Below are 14,272 nucleotides of genomic sequence, written 5' to 3' on the forward strand. Positions count from 1 at the left end.
CGTTAGTATGCACAACACTAAGTTAATCTATAACAAGTAAGTTTAGTTAGATATTCATCTGTGCGTCTTCCAGCAGATCCAACACATCCCCGCAGAAGGGGAGATTATGATGGGCATCATACTCTCGTGCAAGAGTACGACGCATAACCCACCTACAGGCTAGAGGGAGTTGCAAAATTTCTACATTAGCCGGTAGCTGTGGTAGAGGTGGCTGAAACTGCAGAAATCGCTCCCAGACCCAAACCTAACATACAAAGTTGACGTAAAGTATAAGATTAACTATAACTAGGTAGAATTGTAACTAATGGACATATTATTTGAATATGTTGTCAGCTGTAGAAGTGGCAGAAAGCCACCAACGTCTCTATGTGTGCCGATGCAAGCCCGGCACATCTGCCTGTATAGATATGAGATGACAGCACCACCCCAGCTGTACAAAGCTGTATCCTCGAACCGGGCAATATGATGCAGAAAACGGAGGCTCACTAGGTTCCCCAAAGTGTTCGGGAACAAAACCCCCCCAAATAGAAGGAGCAACAGCAGCCTCGTATATCGTTGTACATCCACCTCCGCTGACTCATCGGTGATAGTATGGTGGATCTGCACCAGGTGGTCTCTAATGGGGACCAACTGTATACGACTGGACCCAGACGCTACCGCCTCGTCCTCCGGCATGAAACCCGTGAGCATGTGCAGCATATCCCAATATGCCTGCCGCGAATAATATCTAATGGTCGCAGGCAGTAAAACTGGCAAGCCATCAGCGGACATGCCATATAAAATCTCAGCGTCCTGCAGTGTGATGGTGGCCTCGCCGATGGGCAAATGGAAAGTGTGCGTCTCCGGTCGCCACCACTCAATCAAGGTCGTGATCAAAGCATAGTCGAGTTGTATCAGGCCAATCCTAATAATCCTATATAATCCCATCTCCTCTAGGTAATGGACCACGCGGGGATGTAGAACGCGGGGAGGACTCAAAAACTCCCATAATAGATCCATTCTCCTAGCCCGGAAAGTCTGCGTAAGCAACTGTCCGTCTCATATATACTCGGATCTATGTTGGGGCTGTAGGGCTAATAGATCAACGTCCGAGGGCCGAGATGTATAGTCGCGTCCATGTCGTCAACTGTAAATTCATATTTTTTAAAAACTTAATTGTATATATATATTTATTTATGGGTTCAGGACTCGATATTTTGAGGACCAGTGACACCAAACTATCATTAATAATTATGTGTTTTTATTATAATTTAAAAATTTAAATTCATATTTTTAATAACTTAATTGTAAATTCATATTTTTTAAAAACTTAATTGTATATATATATTTATTTATGGGTTCAGGACTCGATATTTTGAGGACCAGTGACACCAAACTATCATTAATAATTATGTGTTTTTATTATAATTTAAATTCATATTTTTAATAACTTAATTGTACAAATTATATATATATATATATATATATATATATATATATATATAATTATGTGTTTTATTATAATTTAAATTCATATTTTTTTAATAATTTAATTGTACAAATTATATATATATATATATATATATATATATATATATATATATATATATATAATTATGTGTTTTTATTATAATTTAAATTCATATTTTTTAATAACTTAATTGTACAAATTATATATATATATATATATATATATATATATATATGGATTTTTATACAATTATTAACTTAATTGTACAAAGTTTGCATTTTCAACAACCAGTATAAGATACTTACACAAAAGGATTTCTAAGCTAAAATACTACACATTACTACGCTACAAGGCTCTAAATTTTACTACGCTATAAGGGTCTACGTTTTACTACGCTAAAAAGGTCTGGATTTTACTACGCTAAAAAATAATCTAAACTAACCATAAACAACAAATAAATTTAATTGCAAATAAAATACAAAACGGCATGAAAACACATATATATATAAATCAGGATATTAACAGACAAATTTATTTTACTAATTTATATTTTTTTAGAAAACACTAATATTAAATCCGGATAAATTTAACATGATAGTTTCGGAAAAAAAACACAAACCGAAATAGAACATATACAAATCAAATAATATGCATTATTATAAATGTTTCAACTTAAAATAAATCGAAATACCTCGATTTAGAATTTTGGGAAAGCAAAAAGATTGAAATTTTGACTCCGGAAGTGTGAATCAACAATAACACGAAGCTCTACTCGAATGTGGGACCTACGTTCTTCGAGTTTTATGTGTCGGGGGGACACAAATTTTTTTATTTTTTTTTTAAAAATGGCAGAAACGGGTCTGGGGTGGGGGACCAAGAAGAGATGGGGGTTTAAAAAATGGAGGATGAATCGACATGGAAGACGGAGGGGATATAAAATATCTATGTATAGCGCCACTATACCTGGCGCTATACATTAATGATGTATGTATAGCGTCAGGTATTGTGGCGCTATACCTGGGCGTGTCAATGATGTATGTATAGCGCCAGGTATTGTGGCGCTATACCTGGGCGTGTCAGATTTTACAGTATAGCGCCACAATACCTGGCGCTATACATTAACGGTGGCGTTACTGTTAGTGTATAGCGCCAGGTATTATGGCGCTATATAGAAAAATATAATTTTTTTTACCACCTATTTGTGTAGTTTGAATTCAAAAGAACCACATTTTGGTTCCGGACTCTTTTTTTTTTCAAACTTCAATACCAGGACCACTAGGCCTATTTAAACATATGTTGTTCGAGAAATTTATACTTTTAGTTTTAGACGCTCACAAGTCACAAGGCCAAACAAATACTTTCCCTTTTGTATATATGTGTATTATATTAAAAAAATATACATATTTAAACAAGCCTTTTGCATTAATTCAATGAAGTGGGTGCAGCATTCAAATTTTAGCAGGAATTACATGTTAACTATCAGTGGGTAGTCCTACACATTAATCTCTATCTGTAAGCAATTTATATGATACAAAATTGAATGTATACACAAAAGAATGAGCAAAATATCAAACAAGAATGCGGTTAATCTCTCATAGGACGTTTTCCATGAGGGTCCAATCTATGTCTTGTAGTTATGGACGTACTCGCAGTTGCACTAACAGTGTTGCTACTAGATGTGGAGCTGAATGTAGACGGATTGGATGCACCGGAGGTTCCAGTTGTATGAGACGAACCAGCTGGTCTGCCAGATCTAATTCTTGAACCAGGATATCCAGGTCTTGTTGGCTCTTTATCAAGAGATCCGGGTTTCTTTGATAGCATCACCACTAACTGTTGCATGGTTGGACGTAGTTGCGGATCAGATTGCGTGCATAATAAGCCGATCTGTACATACATTGCTATCTCATCAGGAACAGCTGATTGTGCGAGTGCAGGGTCCATAATTTCCCAGCTCCTACCCTTCTTGTAAAGTTTGTATCCCTGCACCAACAACAAATATCTATCAAGAATCGAAAGAGTCCGGGTATTTGGTCGATTAAAGGTAAAATGTGTCTGATGAGAATTACCATGTAAACATATGAGTACTATATTCCATTTGTTTTTTTGGCAAGTCAAGGTTAATGCAATTATAAGGATTAGTCACGACCACCAGCTTGTAAACTGTTAGCAGACTCGGATACACTTTTTAACATGGTGTGACATTATATGTTTTGAACCAAATCACATGGTTTTTCCCAAAAGACCTATCATTCAAGAGCCCCTAATTATATGTAACTTTTCTTTTCCTTCATTTACAGATGTGGGACTTTGTTCTACCTCCAAATTTGGTCTTTCATGCAAGATTGATGGCCCTCTCAAACCTAGTACCACATATCCACTATTAAGACTGATGAGCCTGCACACCAAAAAAATTGAGGCTTATTTAGAGATCCGTTATGTGCCACCAACATTGTCCAAGTAAAATTTTTATCGCCACCAATACGCACCACCAGACTGACAGGCTTTTCCTTATGTGCCTCCAACCTGCCAACAACAAATCCCGTTCCAAGCCATCACTCCATCTCCATAGTCAATCGGACATACTCCATTTCAAAAGAATGTCGTCTTTCCATATTTGGAAACAATTTACCTTTATGCAATAATTTATAGTTACACAAAATATATGTACCTCATTTTACACCACAAGTTCAAAAGTATTTTGTTTTTCCTAAACTCCGTACCCAGTCAAATAAGTTCACATAAATTGAACCAGAGGAAGTAGTATCTTTTGACAGGCTAAGCCAGCCAAAAGACATTCTTAACATGGTGTGATAATGTTCATTTTGGTCCAAACCCGTATGGTTTCACCCAAAAGGTCACAAACCATTTAAGAGGATCTCCACACATTATAAGCATCTTCTTGTTTACGTCAACAACCTATGAGACTTTGTCCCCCCACCCCCACCTTCCCCAACACAAACAAAAGCAATTTCATGTTAATTTAAATGTAGTTAATAAATTCAGTGCTAGTTCCACACACAGTTGATCAGCACATAGAGCATGGACCAAAGTACCAAATTAGGCTCAGTTGAATCAAGTAAACTGATAAGTTCTGCATTCTGCACCTAGTCCTAAGATGGCTCAGTCTAACGGAACGTGCAAAATGGCAAATTATTCCACATCCAAGTACTGAAAAAATGTCTTTGAAATATTATTGTAGAATGATTCACTGAATCTCAACTTCTGTTACTTCTAAATCCCTATTCAAATTTATGGCACCAAAGGTGACTTATCTGACTGTAATCAAACTGCTCAATCTTCAACACGGAAAGATGCCCTTCTAATCAGTGTTCCAGCTTAATCTATAGACTTCTTTGCAAATGAAAAGTAAGAAAAAAAATTCATCAAAGAATCACAAGATTATAATTTTCTATATAGCACCAAATGGTATCATAAGAGTAGAATTTTCTATATGGCACCAACTAATATCATAAGATTAGAATTTTCTATATAGCACCAAATTGGTGCCATTGTCTCATTATTACTATGCGGAGTCTCATCTCTTTGGGTTTTCCTAGAACTAGTGTAACAGGACCAAATCTAACCCTATGACCTTTTTTCTTAGACGTAAATGGTTATTCCTTAGAAAATGATTTATAGCTTTCTTCTTTCTTCTGCAACTTGATTGACTTTGGATAAAACAACGAAATTGGGAGATTTCTAATTCTTATTGCACTTTCAGTGCTCATTGTACTGTATTGGCACTAAAATATATTGCTTTTTTTTTTTTCATTACTTCGGTATAGCTCAGTTCATTGATTTTTATCTGCAAAATCATAAGAAACTGATAAATTTTGCCACTTGGCTATAATTTTTCCTATTATATGTTTTACGGGATCTCAAATTGATTCCGAGGACACTCCTTTTTATACTCAACATCATCTATGAGTCGTTAGCAATATAGAGTGAGCTGTAGTTCCACAAATTCATCTATATCAAGACAAGTAACCAGACAGGATAAATCAAGTTCTTACCCATTCAAGAAGGCTCCGGGAATCAGGATCTCTGTTAAAGTTTGAATTTTTCTGACCACTTATGAGCTCCAGAACGACAACTCCGAAACTGAATACATCAGCCTTCACCGATAGATGTCCATACATAACATACTCCGGTGCCATATAGCCACTGCTTCCAATTTAAATTATCAAATAGAGTTGTTAGCAATATAGAGTGAGCAAATTCTTTTTCAAAAAATTGTTCAACCAAATGAGTCAACATAGAGGTTCAATAGAATCATACTTAGTACCAGCTACACGGGTGTTAACATGTGTTTGATCTTCAGGGTATAGTCGGGCCATTCCAAAATCAGCAATCTTGGGCACCCATTTGTCATCAAGTAGGATGTTGCTAGCTTTGATGTCGCGGTGGATGATGCAGTTATGTGAACCTTCATGAAGGTATAGCAACCCTCTAGCAATGCCAATAATTATGTCATGCCTTTGCTTCCAGTTGAGTACATCTCTATTAGTAGATTCTAATACAAGAATATTAGAGTCAGTAATAGCTTCAAAAAACTACTACACATCTTTCTTCTACTCAAAACTAAGAAAAATTAAAAAGATTCAAAACGTAAAGAGTCTAGTGTTGCTAAGACCACTGCGAGAAATTGCTTGCCAGTAGAATTATATTAAATCCGGGCTTAGTATTTCAAATTGCTTCTCACGATAAGTTTTAAAGAAGGAAGTTAACGTCTACTAATGTTGCCAAATGAGACTTCAGGGGTTACCAGAATTCTTAAAAATGGAACAGGCACAAGTTTCATCCAACGGTGGCCTAAGGTTGATGAAACTGGAATGAACACAATGACTAGGTACTAGTCTAGCAAAGGCAAAACAAAAAAGCTAAGTGATTTCTTTCCATCTACTAAGCAGCCTTGGTGATCAGAGTTACATGATACATGTACAGGTAGGAGGAGGATGCAAGTATCCCGTAAAGTAGTCGATGTGCACACATGCTGGCCCAAACACCAAAGTTACCAAAAAGAAAGAAAGAAGACAAAGAAAAGCCACAAGTTTGTTGCTGGGTGTCGAGACATATTTAAGGTTTAAGCATTACGGCCCCATCACCGGAGTTCAATGTACATTTGAAATTAGAGTCCATTACACAACTAAAACACAGGAATACAGAACAATATAGATACCTCTAGTGGTTTCACAGACTGACACAGAGATCATTGAACTAGATTTTGGAGAACATAATTCAAAGAACAAATTTCTGGACCCAATTGCAAAGTGAAAATGCTTATCCAAAAGACAAGGCTTATTTGAAACTAGAAATCTTAGTATATTCCCAGTATCACAAAAACTTTCAGATCTTAAATGTGCTGATTAATAAACTCACTCCTCAAAGGACTGGCAAAGGCATCCTTCTGCACTTTCACTTGTTTTAATCATTTTGTAGTGAAGGTCGTCCTTTCTCTTAGCTTATTTCATTTAAAAACAACCACAACGACTACGCTTCAGTCCCAAACAAGTTGGGGTGAGTTATATGAATCCTCACTTTCTCATTTAAATTCATCTCATACCAACATTATACAAAATAAAAATGAGAAGTACTGAAGTTCTTTATATTTCATTTTAAAAGTACATCCAAAAACTAGTAGATCTAAGAAGATAAAACTAGTAATAAAACTTACTGAAGAGGATCTTGTCAAGGCTCTCATTAGCTACATACTCATAGACAAGCAGCTTCTCTACCCCATGGGCACAGTACCCTAACAAATTCACCACATTTCTATGTTGTACACGAGCCAACAACTTAGCTTCATTCTTGAATTGCTTTGTCCCCTGCCTTGAGCTATGTGAAAGCTTCTTCACAGCTATTTCCCTCCCATCTTTCAATATCCCCTATGAAAAAAGGACCAATTTTTCAAAATTCTTGACTTTTTGTTCGTACCCCATCCCCAAAAAAAAAGAGTCAATTTTTTCATACCCCAATTCACCAAAATTTAAAAGACTCAATTTATTATACCCAGTTCACCAAATTTTAAAAGATTCAATTTTTTCATATCCCAATTCACCAAAATTTAAAAGACTCAATTTTTTCATACCCAATTCACAAAAAAAAAAAAAAAGAGAGAGAGAGAGAGAGAGAGAGACTCATTCTTTTTCATACCCAATTTACACAAAATTGACTCATTTTCTTCATACCCAACTTATAAGAAAAAGACTCAACTTTTTCCATAGCCAAAAAATAAAAACTCAACTTTTTGCATACTCAATTTTGTTGATTTTTCTTGTTTTACCTTGAAAACAGGCCCAAATCCACCTTCACCAAGCTTGTTATCGGGGTGGAAATCTTTGGTAGCAGAAACGAGTACTTCAAAAGGGAATTGCTTCTGTTCTTGTGCTGCAATTTTCTCCAAGTCCTCTTCATTTTGTCCTTTATAATTGGTCAATAAAAGCCAAAAATAAGCACACAAAAAAAAAGATACAATATGAAGAAGAGTACTCACAAGAATTATTGCTAACCTTTATTGGAGCTTGAGAAGAAAGGTTTCAGAAAGTTTGAAAGAAGTTTTTTGGGTTTGGTCATAGCCGGTACACAAAATAATTAGTCCATTTAAGAAAATCCAAGGACTTAGTATAAAGTACTAGGAAACAGAAAATTTCTAATTTTTTCTTTATATAAATTTTTAAGTATGAGAAATTATGTTAAAGAAGCAACCGTGTCTGTGTGGAATTTCAGAGTTTAGGCTGCTGCATTTTTCTTCACTCGTATGTATTTGCTGATGTTTTTTTGTACCTGCAGACAAGGCTGAGTTAGGCGTTGTTTGGCATGAGGTATAAGTATATATAGTGCTAGTATAAATATTAATAATATTTTAATATTTTATTTGGTTAGTAAATCTAATATAAGTTATTCCGGAATTAAAATTAGTACGGGGATAAATTATACTTTCTTTTTTGTAATTATGCAATTTGTTATTTTTAATATAACATATCAAACAATGGATAAAAATAATACCAGGATAACTAATATCAGCATGACTAATCCCAGTATAACTTATTCCAGCATAAGTCATATTATAACCAAACGACCCCTTACAATATTAGGTACCGATTAACTTATGTTTAGAATTTGTATTTGTTGGGGTTTTAAGTATATTAAATGCTTAAAAGAGGGTGAATGTAAAATGGAGGAAAATGAAATTTTAAGTTTCCCCCTTGAGGAAGGAACATTGTCACATATTAGAAGAGGAAGAGGTTCTTTATGGGTATATAAGCAATTGTTTTTCTTCTAACTCTTAAAGAGTTGAGAAAAAGGCAAGTCTCGCGCCGTCGTCGCTCGCTCGCTCGGCTTCGACTTCGACTTATTCGGATTCGGATTCGGATTCGGTCAAATGATTGATTAATTAAATTTTTGGACCAAATTTATTTGTTAATAGTAAAATATTAACAGAAATGTTATTAAATATTCGTTTTAATAAATAAATATTAATATTAAATCCAATCATTTTTATGTTTTTCAGTTATGTAACTGAAAATTAAACTACCCTCTTCAATTTTCCCTCTTTATTGTTGAGTAAATAGCTATTTATGTTATGGCATTATGCTATGGCCGTTTTGCATAAACAGCCATTCTGAAGAGTTGCACCTCTTCAGATTTCAGCCCAACTTTGGCTATAAATATAAGTCTATTCTCTCATAATTTCCATATGATTTTCTTAGTTTCTCCTCCTTTTTCTGCATACTTTTAACATTAAACAAAGCAACAGTAAGTGGGATTTGCTACGAACTTTGTGTTCGCTGAAACACTGGGGTTTGAAGTACCACTACACCAGTGTGTAATTCGTTCTATCCTGGGAAGAAATAATCCATAACCTTGGATACTAAGATGGGATTAAATTCCTTAAGGAAACACTGTGAATTCAATGAGCTCGAATTGATTTTTGTTTCTTTACATTATTCTTTTTTTTTCAGAATTAATTTACAAATACAGATTACTAACAATATTTACCTTAAAAAATTTATATAAAATATATAATTATGAATTGAAATAAGTTACGAGTTCGATAGTATATTTAAAATCCATAAATATTAAATTTTGAATTCGCCTATTTGTAAATACCTTGGTTGTTGCTGCTTTGGAACTAGGACGGAATATCCAAGAGAAGGATGAGAAATAGTTTCGACAATTTGAACACGGAAATATTGTATAGGAGATGAGCATTTTATTGCTCCAGAAATTCCATAAATTATAATAGTAACAAATATAATGCCACACGCGGGACTCTTTTTCTTGTTATTTCCCTGAAAGACACGCTGGACTCAAAAGTGTCACTTTCTGAATATAATTTTTTTAAAAAAAAAAAATATATTTCGATAGATTTCTTGAAAAATAATATTGTCGATTAACATTACTGATCGACTTGGTTGGAAAAATAATTTTTGCGCATGCTGGCGCAAAATAAATCAACCGAATCAATCAATTTCTTAAAAGATAAAAATTATTTTTAAAAAAGCTGATCAGTTTTTCGATCGGATAAATATGTGTTTTTAAGAGAAATTTTCAGAAACCACTATTGTTTAGTGGTTATAACTTTATATAGCTACTATATACATAATTACTTTTTATAGCTATTATTCCGTTGTTACGGTAGTATATTCACTGTATTCGTGCTAGCGCCTAAAAATTAAGGCAGTCCAGCTGTACGCACATTTATTCACATGTATTTGCGCTATGTATTCATGAATACAGTAACAACAATCACCTTAAAAATACGTATGTCCAGCTGTCTAAGAGAGAGGAAAAACATAAATGGCGCGTTTCATGCCTCAATGGTAGTATATACCATAAATACTTCTTTTGCTATAAAATATAAAAGGTAGCTATAGAAAATAATATTTTAAAATGATTTTGGTTTATAATAAATAGGATGTATACCTTTGCTATAGGAGGTAAAATTTTATTTTTTAATAATGTCGACTCTTTTGCAAAACTTCGACCCTATTTTGGTTCCGGACTCAAGGAGGGAAGAAAATAAAAAATAGCCATATTTATAAGTGGTCATTCAAAAATAGCCACAGTTTCAAAGTAATCGAATTTTAGTCACTTTTCATGTAAAGATAAATCTGAATAAAAATATTGTTCAAAATCCAGATAATACTCCAGCATAATATACTGAAATTTCAGTATAATATATTGGAGTTACAGTATATTATACTGGAGTTCCAGTGTAATATACTGGACTTCCAACATAATATACCGGTCCAGCATAATATGCTGGAAGTTCATACACAGGTGCTCCATTCTCCAGTATATTACGTTGGAACTTTTCGCGTGTTGGAGTTCAAGTATAATATACTGGAAGTTCATATACAGGTGCACTGATCTCCAGTATATTATGCTGGAACTTTCCGTATTGTAGCAAAATAATGGCTAGTTTTAAATGACTTTGCTAACGTTGGCAATTTTTCAATGACCAATCCGAAAACTGACTAGCCCGTGCTATTTTAACCTCAATGAGAGAACCAATCGCTTGAGCTACACTCTTTTTTCTTTTTTACAGTTCGCTCATTTGCCCCTACGTGTTTTCTCATTATTTTTGTTATATAATGATGTCAAAGTGATGCTATGGTTTTCCTAGCAAAAGTAAGCATCCTCTACTTATGATTGTAACAATCCGGCCGATTGTTTCATGAGTTACCACCCATTTTTCTCATTTTTGCTTCTTTATGTCTTGTTCAACTGTATTATGTGGTATTGGGTTGGTTGGTTCGGGCTCGGAGTGGTTTTGGAGAGGAATGAAACATTTAGTCTCTTTTGAGTAAGCTTAAGTTGAAAAAGTCAATTGGATATTGACTTATGCGTAGAAGGTCTCGGACGTGAATTCTGATGGTTCGGATAGCTTCGTCAAGTGATTTGGGACTTAGGAGCGTGATGCGAATGTATTTTGGAGGTCCGTGGTAGATTTAGGCTTGAATTGGCGAAATTTAAAATTTGGCGTTTTCGGGTCTGTAGTGAAAATCTTGATATAGAGGTCAGAATAGAATTTCGAAAATTGGTGTAGGTCTGGTATGTCATTTGTGACGTGTGTGCAAAATTTCAGGTCATTCGGAGGTGATTTGGTAGGTTTTGACGCCGTTTGTGGAATTTGAAAGTTTATAAGTTCTTCGGCTTGAATCCGAGGTTGATTTGATGTTTTGATGTTGTTTTGAGTGTTCCGAAGGTTGGAACAAGTTTGAATGATGTTGTGTGACATGTTGACATGTTTGGTTGAGGTCCCGAGGGCCTCTGGATGATTTCAGAAGGGTGTCGGAAAGTTTGGCTTTGTTATTGAGCAGCTTCAGCTGATGTTCCTGTCATAACCGCACTTATGGAGTGGGAACCGCAGGTGCAACGTCCGCAGGAGCGAGGAAGTAGCTGCAGATACGGCCATAAGCGAGAAGACCAGAAGTCGCAGGTGCGGAAGATGTGACTCGATCCGTCCCGTGAGCGGAAGGCGTGCACTCGTAGGGATTGTGACTCAGTCCGTCCCGTGACAACTATAGAATGTTCTATTTTGATAAACTCTTTGTGATATCTATCTATTTTAGAAATCAACCTATCAATTTGGGCTGTGTTCGGACCCACAGGGGTATTTTACCATTTTCCTCACATTGTTTTTATTCGAAAGCATATTCTCAGTCATGATTTTTACCTGTTTACTGTTGATGTAGTTTTATTACTCTATTTTAAATATTTGAAAGTTGTTTGGGCTAAATTCCCCTGATTTTTCACTTAAATGTTCGAGTGGTTGTGAGGTTGATGATTGAGAGGGGCCAAGGGTCGGTTGGTGAGGATTATATATATATATGGGGGATCGAGATGTACGTCGCATCGATATTTATATAGATCGAGCTGCACGCCGCAGCGATATGTTGGATCGGATTGCACGCCGCAACGATATAGCGTTTGGGCTATAGGAGCCCCTCCGGAGTCTGCACACCTCCCAGTGAGCGCAGTCGACTATATATTACGGATCGGGCTGCACGCTACAACAATTATTATTTTGAGATATCTATTGAGCGGGAGTGTTGAGTATTTTCGTACCCCCTTTTTCTCGCGAAATCGGGTTTATGACATTTGAGAGGACAACTCGTTCCCTTTTGGGAATTGAGTTTTTTGATTTGAAGAGTCGCCACCTAACGATTAAGTGCATTAGGATACTAGGAAGAATTTGTTTAGAAAAACCAGAGTTTGGGTAAGGGCTAGAAATTATCTCGAGGGGAAGTTGTTAGGCACCCCTCAAGATCCACTAGTGTGGTTGTCGACCATGCTACAATTGTGACTTAAGTACAAGCAATAAATAAGCAATTAAGGGTTTCAAATATGAGGGGTTGTCACATTGTGATTGCAAATAAGTTAAAGTTTGAAGAAACAAGGAAGTTGAAATTTGAGAAAAAGGAGTTTGAAATTTTGAAAGTAATAAAATAAACAAGTAAAGGGAAGGGGGTCCTAGATTTATAAATAATATGGATCACATCAATGCAATACCCGGTAATCACTCCTCAGAAGATGGATTACACGTGGTATTAGCGCATCGGTCATCATATTTATATTTACCCTTTCCCACCCCGTTGAGGTATTTAAACGCGGAATGCTTTCGTTACTTATTGCATGCTAGTACCCACCCTAATCCTATCAGTCTCGGAGGCATTTGGGACTACTAGTCCTAAAGGGAAGGGAGATTGTTTAGCATGTCTTGCAGATACTGGTTATGGTCTGAATTAAACTTAAACGTTAAGGAGGCAGACTGGTCTATTACACATTTCAGATAAGAAACCGGGATCAGACTTGCCTGCTGGTTGGAATTAACAGAGTCTGATTCAATTAGCTAATTTTACCTTATAACTTGCCTAAGTGAAACCTACATGCATGACATCTAATAATGCAGAAGTGTACTGATTTTTACAAGAAGAAAGCCTGTTGATTATAGGAAACATAAGTTCTGCAGACATTGAGTAACGGTACTACTGATTTTAGACTTGTAAACAATTCAGATCAGTTGGTTACTCCTATAGACATGCTTTCTAAGCGTTATTGAGTTTAACCTTTACGAAAATGCAGAAATCTTATATGCATGGTGTTTAAAACGATGATTTTTATTATTTAAGCCTATAAATGCGTTTGCCTAATGATAGATGCATATGTATAGTTCAGGAAACTCTATAGACATGTTCTCTATGTGATAGGCAGAAACGCAGAAACCTATAGACATGGTCTATGTATGAAATGCAGAAGCTATAGACATGGTATCTATGTATGAAATGCAGAGGCTATAAATATGGTATCTACGTATGAAATGCAGAACCTATAGAGATGGTTTCTATATTAAAAACGTAGAAGTGCAGGACTTGTAAACATGATTTCTATATGAAAAATGCAGAAGTGAAAACAGGACATGATTGCAACAGTAAATACCTATGAACATGATATCTACCCTTATGCATACATGAGCGACCCTCCCCTTTTCACTAAAACCCCACAAGTTATTACAAATTATTACATCCCAGAATAAATAAAGAAAAGTAAAAATAAAATTACATCAGAAAGCTAAAAATCTCAACCAAGGAGAGCCTGATTCAGACTTCTATCTGAAGCATGAAGTAAACTAAGTCTAAAGATCAAATTCCAAAGCCTTTCTCTTATTTGGGATGTGTCAGAGTTCCCTAAGAGTCTCAAGTGGACTCCGGGCAGTGCTTATACCCAAATATATTGCAGAATTGGATTATAGTGCAGTGTGGTAGGGCCAGCCCTCAAATGTCCAAGTTCAGAGGGAGCTCAAGGTCCCAAAGC

General features: G+C 35.6%; 1 protein-coding gene across 1 annotated transcript; it reads right to left on the reverse strand.

Moving 5' to 3' along the window:
- Positions 1 to 2,851: 2,851 nt before the first annotated feature.
- Positions 2,852 to 8,255, reverse strand: LOC104225848 (cysteine-rich receptor-like protein kinase 43). Its single transcript, XM_009777718.2, has 6 exons — positions 7,963 to 8,255; positions 7,737 to 7,873; positions 7,128 to 7,338; positions 5,732 to 5,966; positions 5,467 to 5,617; positions 2,852 to 3,433 (listed from the first exon to the last, which is right to left on the reverse strand). Exons 1-6 carry the CDS (start codon positions 8,024 to 8,026, stop codon positions 3,035 to 3,037), a joined length of 1,197 nt encoding a protein of 398 aa, XP_009776020.1. The 5' UTR covers positions 8,027 to 8,255; the 3' UTR covers positions 2,852 to 3,034.
- Positions 8,256 to 14,272: the final 6,017 nt, after the last annotated feature.

The sequence above is a fragment of the Nicotiana sylvestris genome, chromosome 4 (genome assembly GCF_000393655.2).
Source record: "Nicotiana sylvestris chromosome 4, ASM39365v2, whole genome shotgun sequence".
Classification (NCBI taxonomy): Eukaryota; Viridiplantae; Streptophyta; class Magnoliopsida; order Solanales; family Solanaceae; genus Nicotiana; species Nicotiana sylvestris.